This window comes from Sciurus carolinensis, chromosome 1 (genome assembly GCF_902686445.1).
Source record: "Sciurus carolinensis chromosome 1, mSciCar1.2, whole genome shotgun sequence".
In the NCBI taxonomy this organism is placed as follows: domain Eukaryota; kingdom Metazoa; phylum Chordata; class Mammalia; order Rodentia; family Sciuridae; genus Sciurus; species Sciurus carolinensis.
The window spans coordinates 32313938-32337954 of record NC_062213.1 but is presented as its reverse complement, the minus strand read 5'-3'; the positions used below and the strand labels follow the sequence as shown (position 1 = coordinate 32337954).

Sequence of the window (24017 nt, the reverse complement as noted above, 5' to 3'; positions counted from 1 at the left end):
GTTTTACAAAGAGACCTATAGCTCTAGAAGTGTCCATTCTGTTGGATAAGTTCCTCTGGAGCCCAGGTATTCCATTTTAGAATCTGTTTGAAAAGTTTTATGTTCTTTGTTGGAGGATAGAAGATTTGTTTTCCAGTGTTGGATCTGGGACTGTCCTCTCTGGAGGAGGAAGTTCTACTCAGTGTGTCATAGACTTTTTCACATGTTGGAGATATATTCTGTAACTCAGTTGTCTACAAGTAAATAAAATTATTTACCTGTTTGCAGGAGCCCATCCATACATATGTCAGAAATGATAGGAAAATAGAGAGTCAGTGTACTTGAAAAAGCGCATGAATACAAGTCCAAGACAGACCGTCACATGGCAATCATCCACATGCACAGTTACAAATCTATAAGGAGAAGCAAAAGCTTAAACAAAAAGAATTTATAATATACAGACTGACTAGGAGTTAAAGATATCAAGGAGATGTTAAAAAATAAAGATCCAGAAGATGAAAGTGATTCCATACAAAATAAGTATGAATGAAAGAAATAACTGACAATAAAGTCATTGACTAAAGTTTTTGCTTCTTACCTTCCTCTGGCCCACTAAATAAATAAATAAACCATTGACTTACAAAGGGCAGCACTGTGCCACGTACCCCTGTATCTTGAAGATACAGGGCTATAACAGAGCTTAAAGATCAATCATCTGAGTTTGCAACCTAGCTCTTATCCTTTCTAATTCTCAATAGCTTTATCTGTAAAATGCCTCTAACAATAGTAATGTCCTCCTATGTTATTTTGGACATGAAATGAGGTAATACATATAAAGTCATTAAAATGACTGCTGCATGTAGGCAGAGTAAGTATTGAATATTAATTTAAAAAATCAAACAACTGAAATTTCCTTAATCAATAACCATAAAACACACAGAACTCTATACACATGAGTTATGTGAGTGTCTGAGTGTAAATTAAACAAGTATGAACTCATGACCTTCATACTCATGCATGTGTACTGACAGGGAAAGGATGAGATGGGGCACAGTCAAGTAAAGTTCGCATATAGGCAACAAGCTAGAGATATTAAAGCACCAATTTCCTCAATTCTGTAAGGTGCCATGTCATTTGAAATTTCTTATTTTATACAGAGCAAACATTTTTAAGTTCAAAAAATAAGAAGCAAAGAGTTGCTTGTTTGCTGACTGACTAACTAGTTCAAGGTCAATAACAATCCTCTAATTCTAATATTTATCCCTTAGTAAGTTGAAATTCCAATCTTTTGAGAACACTGTGTGTTTCTGGCTAAGAGGGAGCTCTGCTGGCTGAATAAACACATATGTATTTTCTTTCTTTACTCTCAACTGATATTAGGGGAAATCCCTAGAAAGACTATCCATGACAACCTGTCCTTTAACTCTCAGGTCTATTTCCTGAAAACTTTATCACATTAAATCTTCTGTGATTCTTTCTTTCTTTCTTTCTTTCTTTCTTTCTTTCTTTCTTTCTTTCTTTTTTTCTTTCTTTCTTTCTTTCTTTTTTTTTTCTCATAAGGAATTGGGTTATTGAGGAATCATCAGAATTTCAGCATATTAACCCTCCCATTTTGTTAAATGGGAGGGCATTATCTATCTTGTTTTATAAGCCTCAGATGCCCTGAGGTAGTATGCTACTTATCTTTAAAATATGTGTAGCAGATGTGAAAAGTGTGAAAAAAAAAAAAAAAAAACCAAAACACGTTTGTGATGATGATGGTCCTGGATCCACACTGTGATTAGAAAGATAAATTTGCAGAGTTAGAGAAACCTCAAATTCAGAGTCATTTATTCTCTGTTTCTAATATGGTTCTTTTAGGTAACTTTCATTATACATGTACAATTGAACACTGATTTTTCATTTATCTCAGTTTTGATGACATACATTTTCAATGTCTCTCCTTTCACTTACAAACCTTGACCCAATGAGTTTATCAACCATTCCAGTTTTCTCAAACTCTTGATACAATTGTTACAAGTGACTCCTGTTTCAAAATTTCAGCAAAATACTGTTCTCAGTATTTTTCAATGCAGACATGATGCTTGGATATGTTCAAAACTCATGATAAATTCTTCCTCCAAGGAAAATATTGAACCTAAACACAGTTATCTCTGGTTGCCTTTGCACAGTTCTGAGAAAGCACATTCATTTTATACATGGAAATATATATTTTTTCCATGAGATTTGTGTAATGGAGCTATATTTTCCAAAGTTCAGAAATACACACTGTAGCAATTAACTCTTTTTAGTTCAAAATAAAAGTTTTCAGCACCCTCTCTTTTCTAAGAATACATAAAAAATGGAGCGCTAAAATGAATGATGTGGCACAAAGACCCCTGTAAAGAATACAGTCCCTTACACATTTCAATTCCCTTGGGGTCATATGTGACTGATAGCATCAGCTCTGAATTGGTGGGTCACTGGATGGATTCTCCTCTTGTGCCTAATTGGTTTCTTCTTCTACCAAAAATTTAGTCAGGATCTTGTAAAATGCATAATTGAATTTGGTTCTTTTCGGTACAAACAAGTTCAAGGGAGATGGGTTTCTTTAAATTTTTATTTCTGTTTAAAGAAGCTTTCCTTCTAGCATCTCCTGGGGAAAACAGAGAGGAAAGTTTGCTTAGAATGCTAAAAATCATCGAGAGATATTATCTGAGGTTTTTTGCAAAGAGAGAACACTTTCCCTTGTTGTATTTGGACAATGTGTTACTGTGAGGTCTGTAAATAAGACTCCAGGGTAAGTAGATTCCTATGTTGACCAAAATCACTAGGGTGCTTATTTCTCTTCACAATTAGTATGAGTCCAAACTCCTCATGGTGGATTAGGGTCCTCTGTTATCTCTAACAAAATGAACCCCTGCTTAGCAAGATATTTGCTGCTCTCTATAGGGCAGGCTCTTTCCCACTTCTGTTTTTATCCCCATGGCTTCTTCTGGCTGGAAACCCAAGCCCCTTCCTCCTCTGCCATGGTCTTTCACACTTGTCTCAGAAACACTTGGTCATATTCCACAAATCACAGGGGATTCCTCTGTGGAGACTTTCTTGGTTTCCCTTCACTCTTCTCCTATATGCCTCATCCATCCTCCACCCCAGTAGTATTGATTAATTTCCTTTAGTGCCCAATGATAGCCTAATTTCAAAGGTTTTACCAGGGACTGTGAGTCCCTGAATCACATATAAATGTAAGCAAAATTCTGTGTCTCTTCATTATTTTGGGGAGATGTCCATGGCTACATTTTTTTTTTTAAAGCTCATGATTCCTTGACCGAAAAACACAGAAAAACAAACAAAAAAATCAAGCAGACATGCTAAAACATACTGCAACTGAAACTTTTAAGTCAACTCCCACATTGGCTTCCTTCTCCTTAATGATTAGCCCTCCATGAGTAGCAAGCATGGTGTCTCCACTTAGTGTTACTCAAGTGCTATTTCTGCATCAGCATCACCTTGATGTACTCAGGATATTGAGATACCTAGGTCCTGTCCTAGTGTAAGGGGACAGATAGATGAGGATGGTGGGAACACAAGGTTAAGAGAATAATTCTTTAAAATGAGCCCACTGTACTGACCACCACCTCCCGGACATGCTTTCTTTGCCAAAAAAAGAAATCTGCCTGCAGCCCCACAAGGTCTGAGGGGACAGGATGTGTCACATTCCTCAGCAAACTGAAGTAGGGAGAGAAGGTCAGACAGTCAGTGTAGGTAATGAATGAAGATGATAGTTGGTTATCATACAGAGAACAATGGGTCGCTAACAGCTAACCTGGGGGTTGGGGGAATCACACTTCCTGCCACAATGGGTTGCTAGATTACCCCCTGCCTTCCTGCTCCTTCAGGCCCTTAGGCATATACATGAAGAAAAAAAGAGAAGATGGGGGGTTTTGGTATCTATAAAAGAGCAAGACACACCCACTGCCATGGACACCCAGCTCTGTGCCCCCTTCTCTTTGGAGGAGTCTGCTGCCTCTTTCTTAAATAAAACTTGCTTTCTAGGCTTGCCCTAGCATTTCTCGGGTGTTTAACCTTGAACTCTGGGGAACAAGACTGGTATCACCAGGATAAGGATCTCCAGACATGGAATTTAAAAATATTTATTTCAAACAAGCATCACAGCTGACTATATCACACTCAAGTTTGGAAATCACCATAGAGTGCCAGGAAGATACCGGCAGCATAATAAATGTTTGGCAGTGGGCTGGCTAGATATGTGAGTGAATGCAGGCTCTGATTTCAAAAGAATGAGATAGAACATCCATTAAGAGAGTGATTTTAGTAAAGTTACATATTCAGTTAAAAGAGAAATGAACAAGATAAGTTGTGTGTTTATTTTGTGAATATTTTATTTACCTGGCATATCATGCAATATAGAAATTCTTGCATATCACTTGCAAGTAAAGGTAAAAGAAACAGAAACACCAGGAGTTGAACAGATGAGGGAAGTGAATCTTAGTCCAGCAACAGTCCAAGAAAGGACATAGTACATTATTATTATAAATCTTACATGAATACTGTCATATGCTCTCATCCTATACCATAAGCCTGAGACAGCAGAAACTTTGGTTAGTCTCTGAATTTCTGACATCCAGATTAATATATTCAATATTCTAGTCTAATTTGTTGAATGTACAAAAAGTATTCCTCGTTGATATGCTTTTCTATGTTTATTAGAAGTGCTTCCTTTGCAGGCACATGCCAAGCATTTTGAAGAAGACACTGTCCTTCTAAAGGTGACAGACTAATAGCAGGAAACAGCCAATTATCAAGTAGTATGATAAGGACTGGCTAAAGATATACAAAGAACACAGTAGCGGTAGGGCATAGAGGGGCTCCTTCCCCAGTCTACAATGAAGAGCTCTACAGACTGAGCCGAGACCTTCAGGATAAAGAAAGTCATTTCAGGCAAAGAGATCATGCTCTTGAAGGTCAGGGGCTGAGTGCTGGTGGACTATGTCCTGCATATCATTACCACCCATATTTAATGATAGTGTTTTCAGAATATTGTGGGGGAAATCAGTATAAGAAAAGGCCATTTCAGCAGGGCCTGCAAATTGATCAGTGCTCCTTATTCATGCCATGCTCATCTTTAGTATACGATGACTGTGTTTGTGGCCTTGTGATGGCTTGTTGGCTACCTACTACCCTTCATCACACATACATAGGTACCAGTGTGAAAACTCACATCCATCACTGTGGTGGTGGATAGCACTAGCGGAATCCAGAGCAGTGGCTCACAGGGCATCTCTTCCACTATTTCCTGGAGCCAGTGTTTTTGCAACATTGGTTTTTGTAACAGCTGGTTTTTGCTACATGGGTATATCCACAACTTGCAAGGGTGGCAGTTATCTGAATTACTTATTCTGTAACAGAAATCCTCTGGGAATCCTCAGACCTAACAAACAGCACTAAGACTTGTTGACTTGGAAAAACCCAAGACTCTAGAGACTGATATTAATCTGCATTAAAACCAAGAGATTTTTCTGACACTTAGAAGACCTGAAAAAAGTGACTTCTTAAGACTCTGCCTTCCCCAAGCCTCTAAAGACCAAAGAAAGTGTTTTTTTCCTCATAAATACTTCATCTCAGGAGGCATATAGTATAAATTTTGTTAACTAAAGCAATTCCTTCTAGGCTTTAAGAAGTAACCACAACAAAAATAATAGTCTAAATAAAAGAATACAGCCACCAAATTGAAGAAATTATTTGTAAATTCAAATAAAACTATGTAAAACTTTGAATTTGAAAACCTATGCCAGAGATTTAAGAAGATTGAAGCTTCCAGGACAGTATCCATATATATTTCTACTATGTTCATTTTATAACTGCTGCAAAAAAAAAAAATGTCCTGCATTTCAATATATCTACTACTGGTTTCAGCCAGGACTATGTAGCCCTGAGGATCAGAGAAATGGGAAACATTTTACTAAAATAAATGAAACAAGTTTTCCAATATCTACAAAAATGCAGGACTCAAATTTACATGGGAGTCTTAAGAGAATTTTTCTCAGTCCACATGAAATTGTTTTGTCCTTGAAATACACACAGGACAAGAGAGTACTTCAATGATTGCTTTTTAAAAAATGGGTTGTGAAATTGGAAAGAACCTTAGCCTTACCTCCTCATTTAACTCCCGAGGATCTAAGGCTTGGAAAAGTGAAGAAACTTGTTGAGGGTTATGCAGAAAAGCAACTGCAGATCCAAGTCTAGAGTTTGTGTCTGAATTCCCAGTACAATGTTTTATACTTTACATCAAACTATTTTTCAATGAAGATGTAAGCCAAAAATGAATTGGGTGCAAAAATATAATTAATAGTCAAATTCTTTTCAAATAGGTATTTTTTTTTCACAATTTTTGTCCAAAAATTCTATTCACATCCTCATGTGGACTCTTCCAAAACAAAGTTTTCTGATAACCATCAATTAGTCAGTTCTAACCTGGAAGTATTATTCATCTCCAACAAGTAGTATAATAATAACAAAATATGGCTATCTACAAATATGTACTGTCAATATTATAGCCAGATTATTCATTATAGAATGGGTATTATAAATTACTGCCATTATCATTTGGACTTAATTAATTCAAATTTTTTATTGGTTAAAAGAGGGACTCATTCTACTGTGATATAGGATTTAATAATTAAGTTAATACCTACAAATATCACAAAGTAACAAACATTAGGGGAAAAAAATGTGCCCAAGATTTGAGAAAAACCACATATACTTTCTAATGAAAAATAGTCATTAAAACTATGCTTTTCTTATATTAAAATTGGAAAATTTTTACCTAGTTTTCTTTTTCTTCATTGAAAATAATATAATTAATTTTATTTTTGATTGGAAAATTGTGGTTTTGGTTATAAGAATGTAATGCAATTGTTTTAAACTGTGCTCTGCTGTGCTTGAGACAAGAGCAAGAAAAGAATCTGAGTGATTTACAAGTTCCCACAAATACTTCAAAACTGATCAGCTTTATGTGTTTTATACAATATGATCATGTTTTATACTTTATAAGGATTTTTGTTTTTGAGAACGAGAGTACATATTCCATTGGGTAAAAGGAACCAAAATTTTGACAAAGGAAGTAAATTTAGATGAGCCAATCATGGAACAATTGGTCTTTGATGACTGTGGATATAAGAGAATAGGAAGTTATACAATATCATTTACATTCTAGTCAGAAAGATTTAATTTGGAATTTAAACAGGAAGAAACAATCAGATATATCCAGAAAAAAAAATTCTGAGAAAAACCAGTCTTCAAAAATATCATTTTATGAATATTATGATTAACTTATCACTTGATTAATAATGATTGACTAGTTAATATTAATTTTTGGTTCATTTTGGGGTGTACGGTAGTCTGGTCTAGCTAAAGGAGACGGAGTCATGATAACAATTTTAATGAGTGAACCTGGCTTGGATCCTGAATCCAAATAAATAGATGAGTAACTATCAAGCAGCAAAAGAAGTTTGTTTCAATATAGAATATATCATTAGAATATTTAATGAATCAATAATAGATTTATTGGGTGTGATAAAACCGAATTTAAAAATTTAAATATTTTTTATATTGGTAGGACAGTTTAGCTTACTAACTACAAAGTATGTTTGTATTACTCCTAATTATGGGATATTGTTGCCACTTAAAGATAATAAAACTGAGGTATAAAAGTAATAGGTGATTCATCCAAGGTATGGGTCAGATTGTGCTACTGCTAGCCTTTTTAATCTGGGAACTTCTTTCCCAGAATTCCCTTGCTTTCATAGATCTAAATTAGAGGGGGCCCCAAAGTGAACTTCATATGAGATTTGGGAAGTGGAAGGGAAGCAGTGGCCCAACTCTCAGGACATCATCAGATGAGTGATGTTCAGAAGCAGAGATGCCTGGCAGTCTCCACACTATCCTCTCATCCATTTAGCATCCAGCTTGGCTTCCTGATGTTGGAAATAGCTTTAGACACACCACAAGATACTTGGCTGCACAAACCCAGGGAATACTCTGCACCAACACAACAGCTCTCCATAGAGTTCTCCTCTTATGGTCCCATTTTGGTGACTGAATGTGCTTGGTTTCTCAGATTTCTAAGTAAGCATGACAATCACAGCCATGTTGATTTTATGGAAGATAAGGCCTCCACATCTCTGATTCTTGTGCCAGAGCTTTTTCTAGTAGCCATGACATCCCTTCAATCCCATAAGTAATTGTTATTTTTTAGTTGTGTTTGTTGTAGTGCTGGTGATTGTGTATTTGTTTTATAATTCTATGTTTTAGGACAAGCGAAGTTTTTATTAGAAGTAAAAGATCACTTTAATCCAGAAATTGATGAAACTCTTCAAGTATTTGTTAGAGACATAAGAAATTAGTTTATTAAAGAATTCAAAAGTCATGAAAACAGAAAAGAAATGCATACCTAAAGGTGGCTCTGTTCAAAAAATAATAATCTTTCAGCTACAAGAAGCTTTACAAATATTTTAATTCCTAGGGGCAGAAAATTGAGAGCCAAAGAAAGACATGAGTTAATGAGTCTATAGACATTGAAATTATTAAAGAAAAAAATGGGCTTAGAAGAAACATATATTATATCTTAGAATATGTGCTTTGAAAATTAATTCCCTAAAGTAGTTACTGAATTTCCCTTTGTTAGGAAATGGCCATATGTATGGTGGGTAGTTATGAGACCAAAATTAAAATTCTAACTTCCCATCATATTAACCGCATATGACTTTGTGCAAAATATTATGTTTTGGGTTTCTTAAAAACAAATTATCTGGTACATGTAGTATGTATGCACCATATATTAATTATCAACTCAATAATTTAGCTAACAGGTACATATCTTGAATTATGATAAAGTTGATTTCTATACTCTAGAAGCTTAGAACACAGAGAGAGAGAGAGAGTTACTTAATAAACACTTGTTAATGACATCATAGTATGTGGATACCAGATACTTATCCACAGTGTTATGGATCAATGGGAGCACAAAATCCAAACTGGCTGGAGAACAAGGGTGACGTGCTTCTCTGGAAACTCAGGGTAGGGGCCTTTTAGAGGGGAGTGTTCTTAGGATCTGTGGCAGAGTGAAGGAGACAAGACTGAGCAAAGGGAAAAGTAGTTCTCACACACAGGCATAGTGAGTAAAAACCTCAGCTAATCTCAAGTGGAACTGTAGATCTTTGACAGCCATTCAAAATTGTCCCAAATTGGGGCAAGAAGGCATTTTTGTATTCCTGTGTTCATTGCTCCTTGAATGCAATCTGTCTGCAGAAAGGAGGGGTGTCCTTAGGTGATGTGATTCTCCTCAGTCATAAGCAATACCTACAGAGGGGACCCCAGCTGGAAGCTGTCCACCAACAGCATTCCTGGGAGGTGGGAGAAGAAGTACCTCAGCTCTGAAGGGGGCAGCGGGTTGTCACATCCCAGCATCTGCCATAATAGGTATCAAAGAAGAGTTCCTGGCATAAGAGAGAATCTGTAAGATTTAGGACATATCTTCATGATAAAGTTGGACTTATGCATATAGGGCAAGGAGATAGTCTAAACAAAGGCCTGAAGGGCTTAGGGAAATTGCAAGTTGCAAGTTATTGGAACATAATCATAAAGAAGAGGAAATCTAGTTGATAAGGCTGAAGGGTATATATGGCAGCAATAGGAGAAGTAGGTAGTGGCCAGGTCATGAAGAATCTTAGTGTGGACTTTAACTTGCAGATATTTGAATGTTATCCAAATCTGTGAAGGAGATGAAGAACCATGTCTGATTGTTGGAAAAATCATCCCAGTAACAGTGTGGAAGACATTTTCAACAATGTCAAGACTAGAGGCCGAAAGGCTTCATAATGGCTTGGTGTTAGATGACGAGGCTCTGGATAATGCTACCTCTCCAGGGGAGGTATTTAATAACTTCACATTGATTGTGTGCCATTTTACATGATATGTTTATCATGACACTCTTACATTATTATTTTTTCTCATTCATATTCTCTTGGGTTCTATAAATTTTATTTTCTATCTGAGAAAATCATTTGAAGTTTCCTCAGAGGATAAAAGGAAAACATGTGTGGTACACACACATTTGTAAGCCATTCACAACCCTCACTCTTAATATGTTCAAAGCATGAGAAAAGATTTTCTTTTTAAGTTAGGTCTGCTTATTATGACTATAATTGAGAGAATTTTCAAGATAAAAATTCCAAGATAGAATATTTTTAAACAAGAAAACTTGAAAAGTTTCTAAGTTTAATTCAAAAGAAGAAAAATGGAAAAAATATAAAAGAAAATCTGGAATGCATTCCATGATTTTGAATTTTAGCTGGAATTTAGTTGAATTTGAGCTAAATGGATCAAAACCTCAGTTTCCTCTTTTTGTGTGTTTGTGAGGGGTATTGGGGTTGAACCCAGGGTCTTATGCATGCTAAGCAAGTATTCTACCATTGAGCTCCATCCTCAATCCTTTCTATATTTATATTTTGAGACAGGATCTCATTAAGTTACCCAGGTTGACCTCCAACTTGCAATCCTACTGACTCAGCTTTCCTGGTAGCTGGGATTATAGGCATGCACTTCCAGTGCCACATCTTTAAAATGGGTCTAATAACATCTACCTAAAAAAGTCACTATGAGGATTAACTAACTAAGTGTCCAAATCATTTCACTAAACATAAAATACGGTCTGAACCTTAGTATTAATTATTTGGATAATTTATCACAAAGATGTATCCTGGTTCAGAGGAAAGAGAGAGAAATGGAAGAAGAGTACCTCCAAGCAAGGATGGCAGCTGGAGTTGTAACTTGGGGCCATAGGTGATGTCACTGGCCCTGGAGTAGTGGTGGCCTAGGGAGGGAGAAAATCTCCAAGGGTTAGCTTCCCTTTCTAAGTTTACCTTCCATTTTCTTTGAAAGAGTGAATGACAGTATTCTATAATATGTTTCCTTTAACCCTCTACCAGAAAAGGTATCATGTTTTAATGAGTTCTGCTTTCTCATTTAATGTCAGTGCAAATCCTAGGCTTAAGTGCATGAGAAAGTAATGGTTGCTATCTGTTGGGTCACTGCAACAGCATGAGAGTAGAAACTACACTGCACTAAGCAGGAAGTAAATGTCTTTTTCCCTCCTTGGGGAAAAATATCATCTGTTTTCTGGACATCAGCTTTCTTTCCCCTAAAACCAGAGATTGGGAAATAAATTGTTAAGTTACTTTAAATTGTTGAGTTACTTTTAGCTTTATGATTCTGATTCTCAAGGTTCACAAATCTCTCAAGAAAGGTAAGTGGGAATCCCAGAGTTTATGCCTCACCCTAGCTGGGAAGACTTCCTTTCTGATCATAGATCCATATCATATGTGAGGAAATGGAATCATAGATGCTGAGAGAATGAGAAATGCTGAGGAGGGCAGCCAGGGCAGCGGCCACCTCAAGAGGAGGCCATTACTCCTTTCTCATGCAGATGGAAAAATCGTTTTCACACCACACATCCATACCTTGCAACAGATGCCAGCTCTCCTCCTAAACCTGTGTAGACACTCCATGTTCCCCTAACACTACCCAAGCCACGCATGCATGTGTGCACACACACAAACCCCCTACCACCACCTATAGAGAACTGAGAGATGATTTGGAAATGAACCAAAGCAAATTCTTCAGGAGCCTAGAAAAAGAACAAACTAATTATTTGCAAGTCCTATTGTCAAGCTGTCTGACATTAGCCAAGTTTCATTTAGTTTCAAGTTTCAGGTCAAAACATTTACATAAGAGTACCCCTGATGTTTTACAGTGGTTTTTCTTGTTATAAAACTCTCAAAATATTGACCTCCTTGGAAACATTTCTTCTTCCACCCCATTGCATTTTATAAATGTCTCATCTTTGGTTTCTCAAGTTGCCATTAAGTAGACCCTTGCTCCCCCGTGAGACTGTCCACCCTTTAGATCTATTTCTCACCCTCCATTGTGGTGACATCATCACTATTTGTTAAGAAAATGATTATGATATCTCCAGGGATCCAATCCTATATGTAATCTATTGAAAGAAAATGAATTGAGCCATGAAAGAAATGCAGATTTAAATTCCTAAAGAATATTATGTCTTAAAAAGAAAAGAAATAGGAAAAGTCCAACTACAAGGAGATAGTTATGCTGGTTGGAAAAAAAGCACAAGGTTTTGGTTGCTATCATTGCAATTTGCTTGAAGCAATGTGCCATCCTTTTAATGTACACAATCATGATTCTAAGACACACATGGAGTAGTCACAATACTGAGTTAAATTTCCCCAGTACAGAACTTAAAACAAAACAAAACAAAACAACAAAAAAAAACATTGAATTTTCAAACTACTAATTATGAAATTGAGGTACACACAACGGAGAACCTGCTATATGTCAAGTATTGCATTAACAGGTAGCAGTATGAGAATATCTAAAATACTCTCCTTGTTCTCCAGGAATAACAATCAGGTACTTATGACTACTTAGCAATATAGCTTGATTGTGAGGTCTGTAAGACTAGAGACCACCAAATGGCCAGTGCCGAATAGAGTTCCTGGAACTTAGAAATACCACAATGAGTATTCAAGGAATAAATTTACTGCATCATGTTTTTTCCATAGCCATAGTTTTAATTTTTTTTAGTATGAAAGTTGCTTATTGAAAAGAAAATCAGAAAAATTTAAAATTAAGTGTATAGCTTGACTATTTTTATAGGTCAATGATGCATTGTGTATACTGATGTTATTATTTGGATTTATTTTCACCTTTTACATTATTTACAAACCAAAAAAATCCTCCTAGGATGCATCTCCTCTTTTATGTAAATCACTCAAAAATAATTAAATTGTCCTCTTGTCCCCTTCAAGATAGTTTGAAAAACAATAACTTAAGGAAGATAAAGAAAGTAAAACCAAAAAATATTTGGGAACAAGGAAGAAATTAATTATTTCAAGGCACTGAGTTTTAGTTACTTCTGTTATGAATCTTCCATGTATAAATCCAGTACACTTTATAGCAATAACTAAAACATCAACATTATACTTCTGATTTACTTTACCATTCACTAGAATTTAAGCCAACATTGAAGGTAGTCAGTCTATTAAAAGTAAAATGTAAGACGTCTTTACAGTTTTGTTTTGTTTTTTTTTTTGTCTCTTTGTCACAGGCCTGATTTTCTTTTTGAAGGACGATTTTCATCATTTTCTTTCATATTTTTTCACGAACATTCCTGAATGGCTAGACCAAAGGTAGTCAAGTACTACGCTAACCACAACTTACCTGTAGTTTTGTTTTTCGTTTCCTATGTGGAATCTGTCATACTGTGAGTAGGCTCGGTTCCCTTCCCAGTCCATTAACTCAATCCTTAGCGTGTACTGCCTCTGACTGGTTATGGCAAAAATAAACTCATTCCCCAGCCAATATTCACCAGAGGGATTTCCAAAACCCTGGGAAAGAAGACAGATATGAACTTGTTACTCCAGAGGGAAACTTTTCATGTTAAGTGTTCAACTGTTTTCTAAGTAACAATAAAAAATTATTATCTTTTAAGGTCAAAATATTTCTTTCAGATTTTTACACACTGCTTTTTTCTATTACTGACTTATTTCAATAATCTTCTGTTATATTTGCTTCCATTGAGGCTTTTGTCTAATTCTTATTATAGAGAAATCTGTGTTAATCAAATATGTATAGATTAAATAAATTTGCTCAATAGGTTTAACCAGGAAACATTTCTCGATTCAGTTTGCTTTTGAATATGTTTCTAAACTTCTAGCTATTATTTTGAATATAAATTGAGCATTTTTCATTGAATACTATCAGATTAGTATCAGACAAGTTATTCAATAATACTGTTTTGTTATTATTCAGGAGTCCAATTATGCACCCATAACTTTGGGGATTATTCCACCTTTGATTTTGGCAGTTTTGCATTTTTTTTTAATATTAATAAGAAAACCTGTAAATCTGCAACTGTAATCATTTGTATAGCTTCACTGGCATGAAGGTAGGTCTTGAGGCAGAAGGTTGCCTGGTAAGAGCTGAGTGAGTGCACGGGTCTGGACACTCTGCCTCTCAATCTCAATATGCTCTGCTCTTCTCTTTGGGGCAAGCCCAGTCATGGCTGTTAAGTACTCAAAACAGTTTCTCTGTGGGAAGAAAGAGAAGTGGTTCCCAAATATGAGCCAAGTCTTAATGTCAGACATGTTGGTGACAGGGAAATAAAGAACCCTATGAAACTGCTGGCATTCTAGATTTGGGGTATTCACAATTGCCTCAGAAAGTATTCTTGACACAGTTCAATTCTTGATCTTCAGGTTTGTCTTATGGACCCAGATGTGAGCTCCAGGATAATAATAGCTGTGTTGTATGGAGGAGGGAGATAGGGAGACAAAATATTATAGCACTTTGCATTCACATTCAAAGAAGTAACCTTAAACACCTCTGTGTGTGTGTGTGTATGTGTGTGTGTGTGTGTGTGTGTGTATGTGTATGTGTGTGTGTGTGTGTGTGTGCAATACAGTTGAGTCTCAGTGCCCCCCTGAATCATCATTGGAGTTCTGGTTAAAAACAAAAATACCTAGCTCTCCATTGAATCAAATATCTGAGAACAAGACACATCAATCTGCATCTGAATAAAGTCCTCAATTTGTCATGCACACATTTAAAAGGCCACCAGTAATGACAGGACACACTCCAATGTTTCTCAAAAAAACAAATTCTGATTAGCAGAGAGATTTACTAATAAAGGTCTAACCCATGTTAAAAAGTATGAGGGAAGTACTAAAATAATTACTGCAGTTCTTGTTTTCTCAGTACAGATGACAGAATTTAGAAAGTCTTTTCTTCCTTTCACAGTGAATGTATATCAGTTTATGAGTTTAATTACAAGAGAAGTGTTCATAATGGCTTTCTCCTTTAACAAAACTAAGCAACGAATCAGTGTTCTCCATTCCTCTTTGTGCTGGTGCCCAGAGGGGACTCGAATTGAATTAAGTACACAAATGCACTGCGGCCTCTGCCAACAGAATTACTGGTCAAAAGCCAGTGGTGTTTGGTACTAAAACCATTTTTTTGCTGGTTCTGTTATTATGATGATGATGTTTATGATGTGTTGTGCAAATAAGTTAAATATTAGTGGGGAAAGGATTTCATAAAATCTAATTTAAATATGTTGATTTGCTCAATAAAAGCAAATCATTCAGATCTTTTCAAATGAGGTGTTGTTGAGACCCTGACAGACTGAGAATAATGGAATTTTAGAGGACTTCAAATTTTACATTACTTTGCATATGTCTTTAAGTACTGGTCTATTTTATGGAAATGAAAACATTTCATGAGTGTATTCTCTTAGGAGAATGTTTTATAGAGAAACAATTGACCCCAAATCACACACTTTGATCCTACTTTTTAAAAACTGGGTAACTGAACTTGTATTTTTATATTTAAAGTTAAAATGGCATGTTTTACATACGAATGCACACTTTTAAAATAATTCTAAATTAACTTAGTTTTCTCATTAATTGAACACCCTTGATTCAAATTGTACTGAAGATAATCTACCTGTAGCTCAGAGCAAAACTATAGGACTCATTGCAGTTACTCCAGTGGCTGCTTGCCTCTGTGCTCCTAAGATACTCAAGTCACACTCTGCAAATGTTTCATAGTGGTAGGAAATAGTACAGCAATTCTGAGCATGCTAAGAATTTTACATATTCTATTGCAGTTGATGCTTTACACACACCAAGGAGAGGAGCAAAGCTTACCTTCTCCAATGAACAAGCAGAACAAAAACTTACAGGGAGCTGCAAGTCAAAGAATTAGCACTTTCTTTATTGCAGCATTCCCTGGGAAGAAAAAGAAGACCACTGGCGTTTTCTTTGCATTTCTTCTCAGCTCAGACACCTCAAAACTCTCTCTGTGACCACTTGATGATTCCCTTTTCTGTGTATTGATTGAAAAGGGATTCAGCAATTATACTAGATGTAAATAAAGAGGCTAGGAACGATGAAGTGTTAAGTTTTAGGTCACATATTTCCATGCTGCTGAAAGCCTTGTGTGGATAAAACTCTCCAGCTTCCCCAGGGAAAAGTGCAGTGATCTCGGATGAGCTTCAGAAATGGACAAGCATTAAAGTCATTCCTACAAAAGCCAGTCCCTGTCTCAGCATGCAGGATTGTGTATGCCCCCGGAATGGAGAAACATATCACTTTCTAAACAGTTTGCTTTTTCTTCTTTCAGAAAGAAGCAACTGAAAAGAAAGTGGTGGAATTGACCTCTAGAAAAAAAAAAATTGAATTTCATGCCCTTTCCCAAAAAACTGTCCAAATGGGCAAAATATTTGACTGCCATGAATCAAAATGGCCGTTAGATGATGTAGGGAGGAAACCTTCTAATAGCCAAATGCAGTGAAGCAGAAACAGCTGTTACATCCTAAAGATGAAAAATATGCAAAAGAAGGGGAAATGGGAATGGGTTCCCACATTACTAAGCTGTCTATTGGATAGTTTATCAGGCACGATTGTGGATCTGATGTGTAGGAACAAAGGCTTGGTTTGAATTAAATAACCTCCATCCCCTATCTCTCCTCCAACTCAAAGCCTTTCTCTGAGACATATTTACTAAGGGATTTTCTACTTTACTTCTGAGCCTCAGTTTTCTTATCTGCAAAACAGGAATTTAGAGCATTTCCATGTATAATGTTGTAAGAATGCACTATTCCTACAGCACTTGACTGAGTGCTGATATATGAAAATCACATAACAAAAATCTAGTTGTTATAGTTAGAAGATATATTACAATACATAGTAATTTTCTGTTTGGTTACTTTTATTCCATGATACTGTGAGCTGTTTGAGAATAAGCAGGTTTCTTTCTATTCCATGTAAGAAAGGGAATAAAACATTCCAGGGTCTTTTCTTTGCTGAAAATTCATAAGGGGGATAGTGAGATAATTATTTAAAAGGCTTTTAGACACTAGAGACTAATGTTGTTGATTGTTAGTGTATACAAAAAATACTGTAATTTTAATCCAAGAAATTAATTACTAAATGAAAACTAAAGCCCACTGACTATAACTGGGATTAAACTGGTACAAATGAAAGTGTAGACCACCTCCTTATATTCACCTTTGCTTCTCAATGCTAAAGAGTACCTGCACTCTTCAACTCTCCCTCCATCCTAGTTCTTTTAATCCCTCTCTCTCTCTCTCCATGTCCCACATGTTTTAAAATCTATAAACAGGCAATTTTAAGGTCTTGCACACATGTTAATAGAGTAATAGTTCTGATAGTTGCTTTCAACTAGAGGTGTATATCTGAAAAAGCTATGGATAGCCAGGGTTGGTGGTATACTCCTGATATTCCTGATGTGCAGGGGGCTGAGGCAAGTTGGAGGTCAGTTTCTACAACTTAGCAAGACCCTGTCCACAAAATGACAATTAAAAAGGATTGGAATGTAGCTAGCTGGCAACATCCCACTGGGTTAAATCAAAAGAATGGAAAAGAAGAGAAAAAGAGAGAGAAAGCAAGCAGGCAAGTGATCTGTGGAGCTTTTTAAAAATAGAGATGACTTAGTCTCTCCATGGAAATTTAAATTCATATGTCTGAGGTGGACTTAGAGATTTGCATATTTAAAAGGTTTCACAGGTGAGTCTGCTAAGAACCAAAGGTGGAGAACCATATAAATATGAGGTGGAATAACTATTCAGGTGCAAATTAGATTATATTAATCAGACAAAATTATCAGAGTAAGGCAAGCATAAAATCCCACCTTCATACTAAGCTCCATATGAGGAGGCAAGTTTTGGTTATATCTACAGGACTGTCTGAAACAAAAATCATCTTCATGCCTAAAATACTGAAATCACCAATGCACATCTCAAAGTACAGGTTTATACATTATTGCATACAGCAGTTTACCACAGGTTCATATTTCAACTCAAATGTCCTGCAACATCCATAAAAATAAAAATCAAAGCTTTACAAAATTTTGTGCTGATGTTTAAAAAAGCAGCAATAAATAAACGCTAGTTATAAAAATAGAATTTCTTCTTTTTCTTGAATTAAATCCAAAGATGATATGTCACATAATTTCATGAAACTACTATGTTTGGTTATGTCAATTACAATCACATAAAATACTTTGATAACATAATTCAAATCCATTGCTGATCAATTTTATTTCTCCTCTGGGAGTTTAATAAAAAGGGCAAAATACATTAGAATTTAACAAAATATAATGCCTACTTAAAATTGGCCTTAGGAGGCACATTTTATTTTAAAAAAATGTACACCAAAGATCAACATTCATCAGTTTTTGCCAAAACCTGTAGAAATGTTCAATTTTGGGTTGTGCTTTTTCCAAGTTAATAAAATTATTGTCTCTGATACTCTACTTGCTTTGTCTGATAATACTCACAGGAAGTGTTGAGTTTTTATAGAAGAAACAAAATTGAAACTAGACATGATTTCAATAAGCCCATCTCAGACATACTGAATTCAAATCTCCAGGGGGAAACTAAGTCATATCTGTATTTAAAGAACTCCATAACTATTTCTGATATGCACTCCTAGTGAAAGTAATGATCAGAACTCTTAATTTATCATAATGGGTATAATTCCTATGAGTTTCATCTTTTTTCAGACAAATTATTAAAGAAAATATACCTGAAAGGAGACTTTCCAAAGGTGCAGTAATGCAGTCAGATAGAAGCATCTACTCTAATTGCTGAGACCTCCAGCAAAAGAACTATTTATTTCACAATTTTTAAATTCTTAAGTATTTTTCTCTTTTTATATTGAAGATGTTAAAATGTATGTTTAATTTCTTTCCTGAAACAAAGAACTCCCAGAAAGTTTGATGCTCAAAATGAAATGTTTGTGTCAAAGGAAGTTTGTTTATGGGGGGATGGTTTTGAAAACAAAGCAAGTTTGTCTCCAGGACTTTCGTCTAAAGTTAGGTCACTTAGGGTACTGTTTGGAACCCCAAACTTCAGTGGGCTTTATATGCAAAAGCACTGCTGTAAGTGTTATTACTGGCAGCCACTAAATGGTGCCCCTATGACTTGAAGGAGCTAATATAGTTCCCTAAGTGTCCCCAATAAAAGCCCACTCCTGACTTCTCCCTTAGCAAACATCTTTATAAATCCATAAACAAGATTTTGCTGCATCTCCTCCTAAGAAGTTTTCACTTAAAGCAAACAAGCAAACACTCAGGTAAAAGACTTTTGTAGGATTAAAGCCAATGCCCAGAATCAAATAAGTTGCAAACCTCCCATACTGAGAGAGGTTTAAAAATAGAAATATATAATACATATTTGTAATTTCATGGGTTGATAACTGTAACATACAATTCTGGAAACTCTATGGGGCAAGAGGCAGCCCACAGATACCAACCAGAAAGAAGGGAAGGAGAGAGGAAAGGCAGAAAGGGAGGGATAAAACATTATGGCTACACTTAGTGGCCAAGAAAGTGTAACCTCCTGGCACACACACATTATGGGGAGAGGCTGAAGAGGAGGGGGTGAATGCCAAGAAGTCCTTGTTTTCCCCCAAGGACGTTCACTCCAAGCTGAAAAGTGGGCTGCAGGTTCACTTGATCTTGATGCAGGGAATAGAGATAGGTTAGATTGATAAGAACTGGCATTAGGAGACCATATCCATTCTTGGTGGAATCATGTTATTTTGTCTTTAGGTCAAAAAAAAAAAAAAAAAAAAAAGCTCTGAAGAAAAGATGAAACACTTTTTACCACATGTTTTGATGAATGTTACCCAACTTGTAACATAAAATGAATTATTTTAATTTTAAAAAAATTCTTCAGATTCATTTTTGCCAGAATGTTTTACAATTTTGGAGCTGATTTTATTTTCTGAGCAATGAAGAATTGACATTGAGATGATAAATTTTTTAAGTTTGAACAAAGCATGATAGTCTTTCATATTCAGAAAGGGGATAGGAATAAACTCCATAAAAACTATGATTAAAGAATAATCCCAGTTTTGTTCCAATAACAAAAACGTGGATTCATTTGTTTGGTAAATACTTACAAGATATGAATCGATTCCATACTTAACAAGTCAGTATCTCTTACTTAACGGGCCTGGCTTGCCAAGGCAGCAGATGTTTACAGCTAATAATTCACCATTTTGGAAAATCACAATGATGACAACTTTACATTCATTTTCCATTATCATTAATTTTAATATTAATGCATTTCAGATTTGCCTGAATCTATATCAATTGTTTGATTTTCTCTTGACATCCCATTTTAGTGGTGAAAATTATCAAGAGTTAAAGTGCTTAGCAAAATAATACATTGGGCAGAATTAATAATTTTTTACAGCCTTTGATGTTTTAATCTTTAATAACAACAAATATGGTTTATTAAAAATTCAGTGTGTCCAATTACTAATATTATTACTAATCTCCAGAGCATCCCTGAAAGACTCCTAAGGTATAATTATTGTCCCTTTTTAATGACTGAGAAAGCTAATGTATGTGTATGTGATTTGTTCAAACTCTACCCACTGATCAATGGTGGAATGTTATGGTTTGGATGTGATATATCTCCCAAAAGCTCATATATGAGACAATGCAGGAAAGTTCAGAGGAGAGATGATTGGGTTGTAAGAGTCTTAACCCTATCAGTTAATTAATCTCTGGTGGGTTTAATTGAAGTGGTAGGGTGTGGCTGGAGGAAGTGGGAATTGGGGTGTGGCTATGTGGTATATATTTTGTATCTGGAGAGTGGAGTTTCTTTCTGCTTCCTGATGATGTCAGCTGCTTCCCTTTGCCACACTCTTCCACCACGATGTTCTGCCTCACCTCCAGCCCTAGGGAATGGCTGGCCTTCTATGAACTAACACCTCTAAAACTGTGAGCTCTCAAATAAAATATTCCTCCTCTACGGTTGTGATTAGGTCCTTTTAGTCACAGCAGTGAAATAACTGAGTAAAACATGGGGTAAAGACTAAACTGCTAATACATACATATTTCAAGGTACTCTTTTAGAACTTAGGTAATCCCCCCCATATGTTTATAGAATCATGTACACAGAAAGAGGCTTTCAAATCTGACCTGATTACCATTCCAATTCTCCATAACCATTCTGAAAGATGGGGATCTATCTCCTACTATGGTGTTTACACTGAGGAGGGAGGGTACTTGTCCCTTAGTAGAAAGACTATTTCTTCTTGGAAAGAATTTAGCATTAGAGGGTTTTGTTTTTATTTAGTCGAGTTTTGCTTTTCTGTAATATTCCCCATTCATTATAGAACTCCCCTTAAGATACTGTAGAAATTCAGAGTCTAGTTCAGTAACTCTGGGGTGGACCTTGAGGTCCTATGTTTCATTAAGCTCCCAGATGATGCTAATACTACTGCTCCCCAGTTCACATTTTGTGTAGTAGACTCTGGTACTACACTTTTCCATCCAGTTAATTAGATAGCTATCAGGTAGGATTATACCTAATTCTTTTTAAATTTTTTTCTAGGTTAAACAGTCCAAACCATTCACTTACTCCATGCATGATTTCCAGATTCCTCACATCTTGATTATCCTCTTAGGATTGTCCACTTAGTTAAAAACCTCCAGAATTGAAAACATCCTGAAGTGAGTTCTGCATTTTTTCTGATCTAAAATCTGCTACTAACATAGAGTAAGTACAGTCATCTTTGTTTTTCAGTGACAGAATACAAAAGAACTTTTAGTCACATCAGTCTCTCTGTGGAATTCTGTCTTGTTGGCCTCAGCTTACCTTCCTAGCTTGATGTCACTAAAGACATCAAGATTTCAACTTTGTGTCACTCCAAACTGTTAATTAAACTGTGTGCTGATGGTTTAGCTGAGTACTTCATAAAAGTCTTGTGTAGACACAGTGACAGCACTAGAGAGTGCCATTCATGAACAAAATCCTTTGTTTGGTGATGTTCAGCCAACTATGAACCTACTAATGGGTGAACTGTAATGTCAACCACAGGTTTGACACTGTCCACAAGGTACTGAGATGGAAATTTGCTAGAACAGAACTTCCATCACATTTTTTTTTTACCTTCAGAAAGAAAAATTTATCAAGAATTCCAAACAGAATTATCCAAAAATTTTACAAAATAATGAGAATTCACCCATCAAGGGAAATCCTCATCTATTACTGTGACTTGACATTCTGTCAGCATGTTTTAATAGTCAATATCGAAGGTACTGAATATGAATTATTGGATTATGGATTAATTCAATCATTTGCTATATTTTTTTAAAAAAGTTTGTCTCCCTAACCTCTGTTTCCTCTTAAAATAGGGATAGTGTTAATTAATTTGATTGATAAAAAAATTGGATAAGACTGGCGTGTACGAAGCATTGAAAACATCAGCTACGAGAATGTTGGCAATGACGACTGTGAGGATGATCGTGTGTCTGCTCTCATTTTAGAGACATGGATGAACTATGTCTTTCCTTTCTTACCCTTGTGTTCTCCTCTCATCTTGAATCTGGGCTGGCCCCATGATCAACTTTAACCAATAGAGAGCAGTGGAGATGTCTGTGCCATTTTTGCACCAAACAGCGTAAAAGCATCTCCTGTTCCTGGGGATGCCAACTGAGACGGGAGGGGTCTGATAACCCTGCGTCGCTGAACTCAGAGAAGTCCAAGGAGCCACATGAAAGCTCATGTGGAGGAACTCGGTCAACAGTAGCAACACCTTGCCAGCTCTGAGTGAGGCCACTACTCACCTGCCTGGCAGGACTCCCTCTTCCTGCTCACCCATCCTGCCTGGTCTGAGTTCTGGCTTCCCCCAACCTCATTCAAATAGGAATGGATCCAGACAATCCATGGCAGTTCATGAAATAATTACAGTAATACATTTTTCTTTCTGAAGCACACATGGAAATCATTTACTCAAAATGATTTATGAGTGTTTTGTGTCTAATGAAAATAATGTCCTTAATGTAAGCATCGTTTTTATTTTTAAATTAACTTAAAAGCATCTAAAAATGCAAAGGTTTGTCATATAATCTGGAGAAGATAACTTTGTGATAAAACATCAAAAACCACCATAAATTCTCCCATCTTACCATTTTATATTCTTTCCAGCCTCTCTGGAAATCTAGACTTCCATCTTCACGATGCTGTATTACAGTCCAACCTCCCCCATTCAGATCCATGTTGCAAAATACCTGGCAGATGAAGGGAAAAGAAAGGCAAGGGGAAAATATGCTTATTTTAAAGGAAAACGTATTTGACATATTTCAAAATAGAAATGGATCTAAAGGTCTGCAAGAAAAACTACATTGGGAAAATATTAATTCAGACATATTGGTTATTTCTTCCCATAATTCACATTTGAGTTGCTTCTGATCAAATTCTATCAATTATGCATTAATTACTTGTAAAAATTTAGATCATCTAGCTGAAAATTCATTCTCACACTATTAAAAAAATTAAAAATCTACATCTTAAGTGGAAATAGTCATTCTATAAGTTTAAATTTCAAAAATGCTATTAAAGTTTCTAAAACTAGGTCATTTTATATCCAAAACATAACTCATGTTTTTCAATATTTTATTGAAATGTTAATATAATAGAAAAGGTTTAGGAAAAATAATTTTTAAAAAATTATATATATTTCATTATTTCATGTTATATTTTATAACTCCTATGTATTTACATGCTATAATAATTATTCTTGATTGCTAAATACTACATTAGGGGCAAAATTTGGTCCTTAGCACATGGAGAACACATTATTCACTTAAATTTTAGTCATGAACAATAAGAGGAGAACATGACATACTGTATTCCTTCTGACTGTGACAAGCATTTCTTTCCCATGTGGAAAAGTTATCCAAATCTTTCAAAGACTTATGCTTATTTCAATTATTCTAAATGTAATAGTATTTATTTAAACAACTGATTCATTTTCCCCAGAGTCTACCCTAGGAGGGAAACGTATCTGTGATGGGATTATCTTTGGAGCACCATCACTGGAATTGATGTAGCATGAATGTGGCAGTTGATTATTCCA

The 24017-nt window shown here is 35.7% G+C and overlaps 1 protein-coding gene across 3 annotated transcripts in view; it reads right to left on the bottom strand.

Annotated features, from left to right (window-relative positions):
* Angpt1 (angiopoietin 1) overlaps positions 1–24017 on the bottom strand; it is a 229385-nt gene that overhangs the window by 23635 nt on the left and 181733 nt on the right. For all 3 annotated transcript variants that reach the window (XM_047525088.1, XM_047525067.1, XM_047525077.1), the window contains exons 6-7: positions 23068–23169; positions 13279–13445 (exon numbers count right to left, since the gene is read on the bottom strand). In XM_047525088.1, the coding sequence (XP_047381044.1) occupies positions 13279–13445; positions 23068–23169 (269 nt within the window). The remainder of the gene's footprint in view (positions 1–13278; positions 13446–23067; positions 23170–24017) is intronic.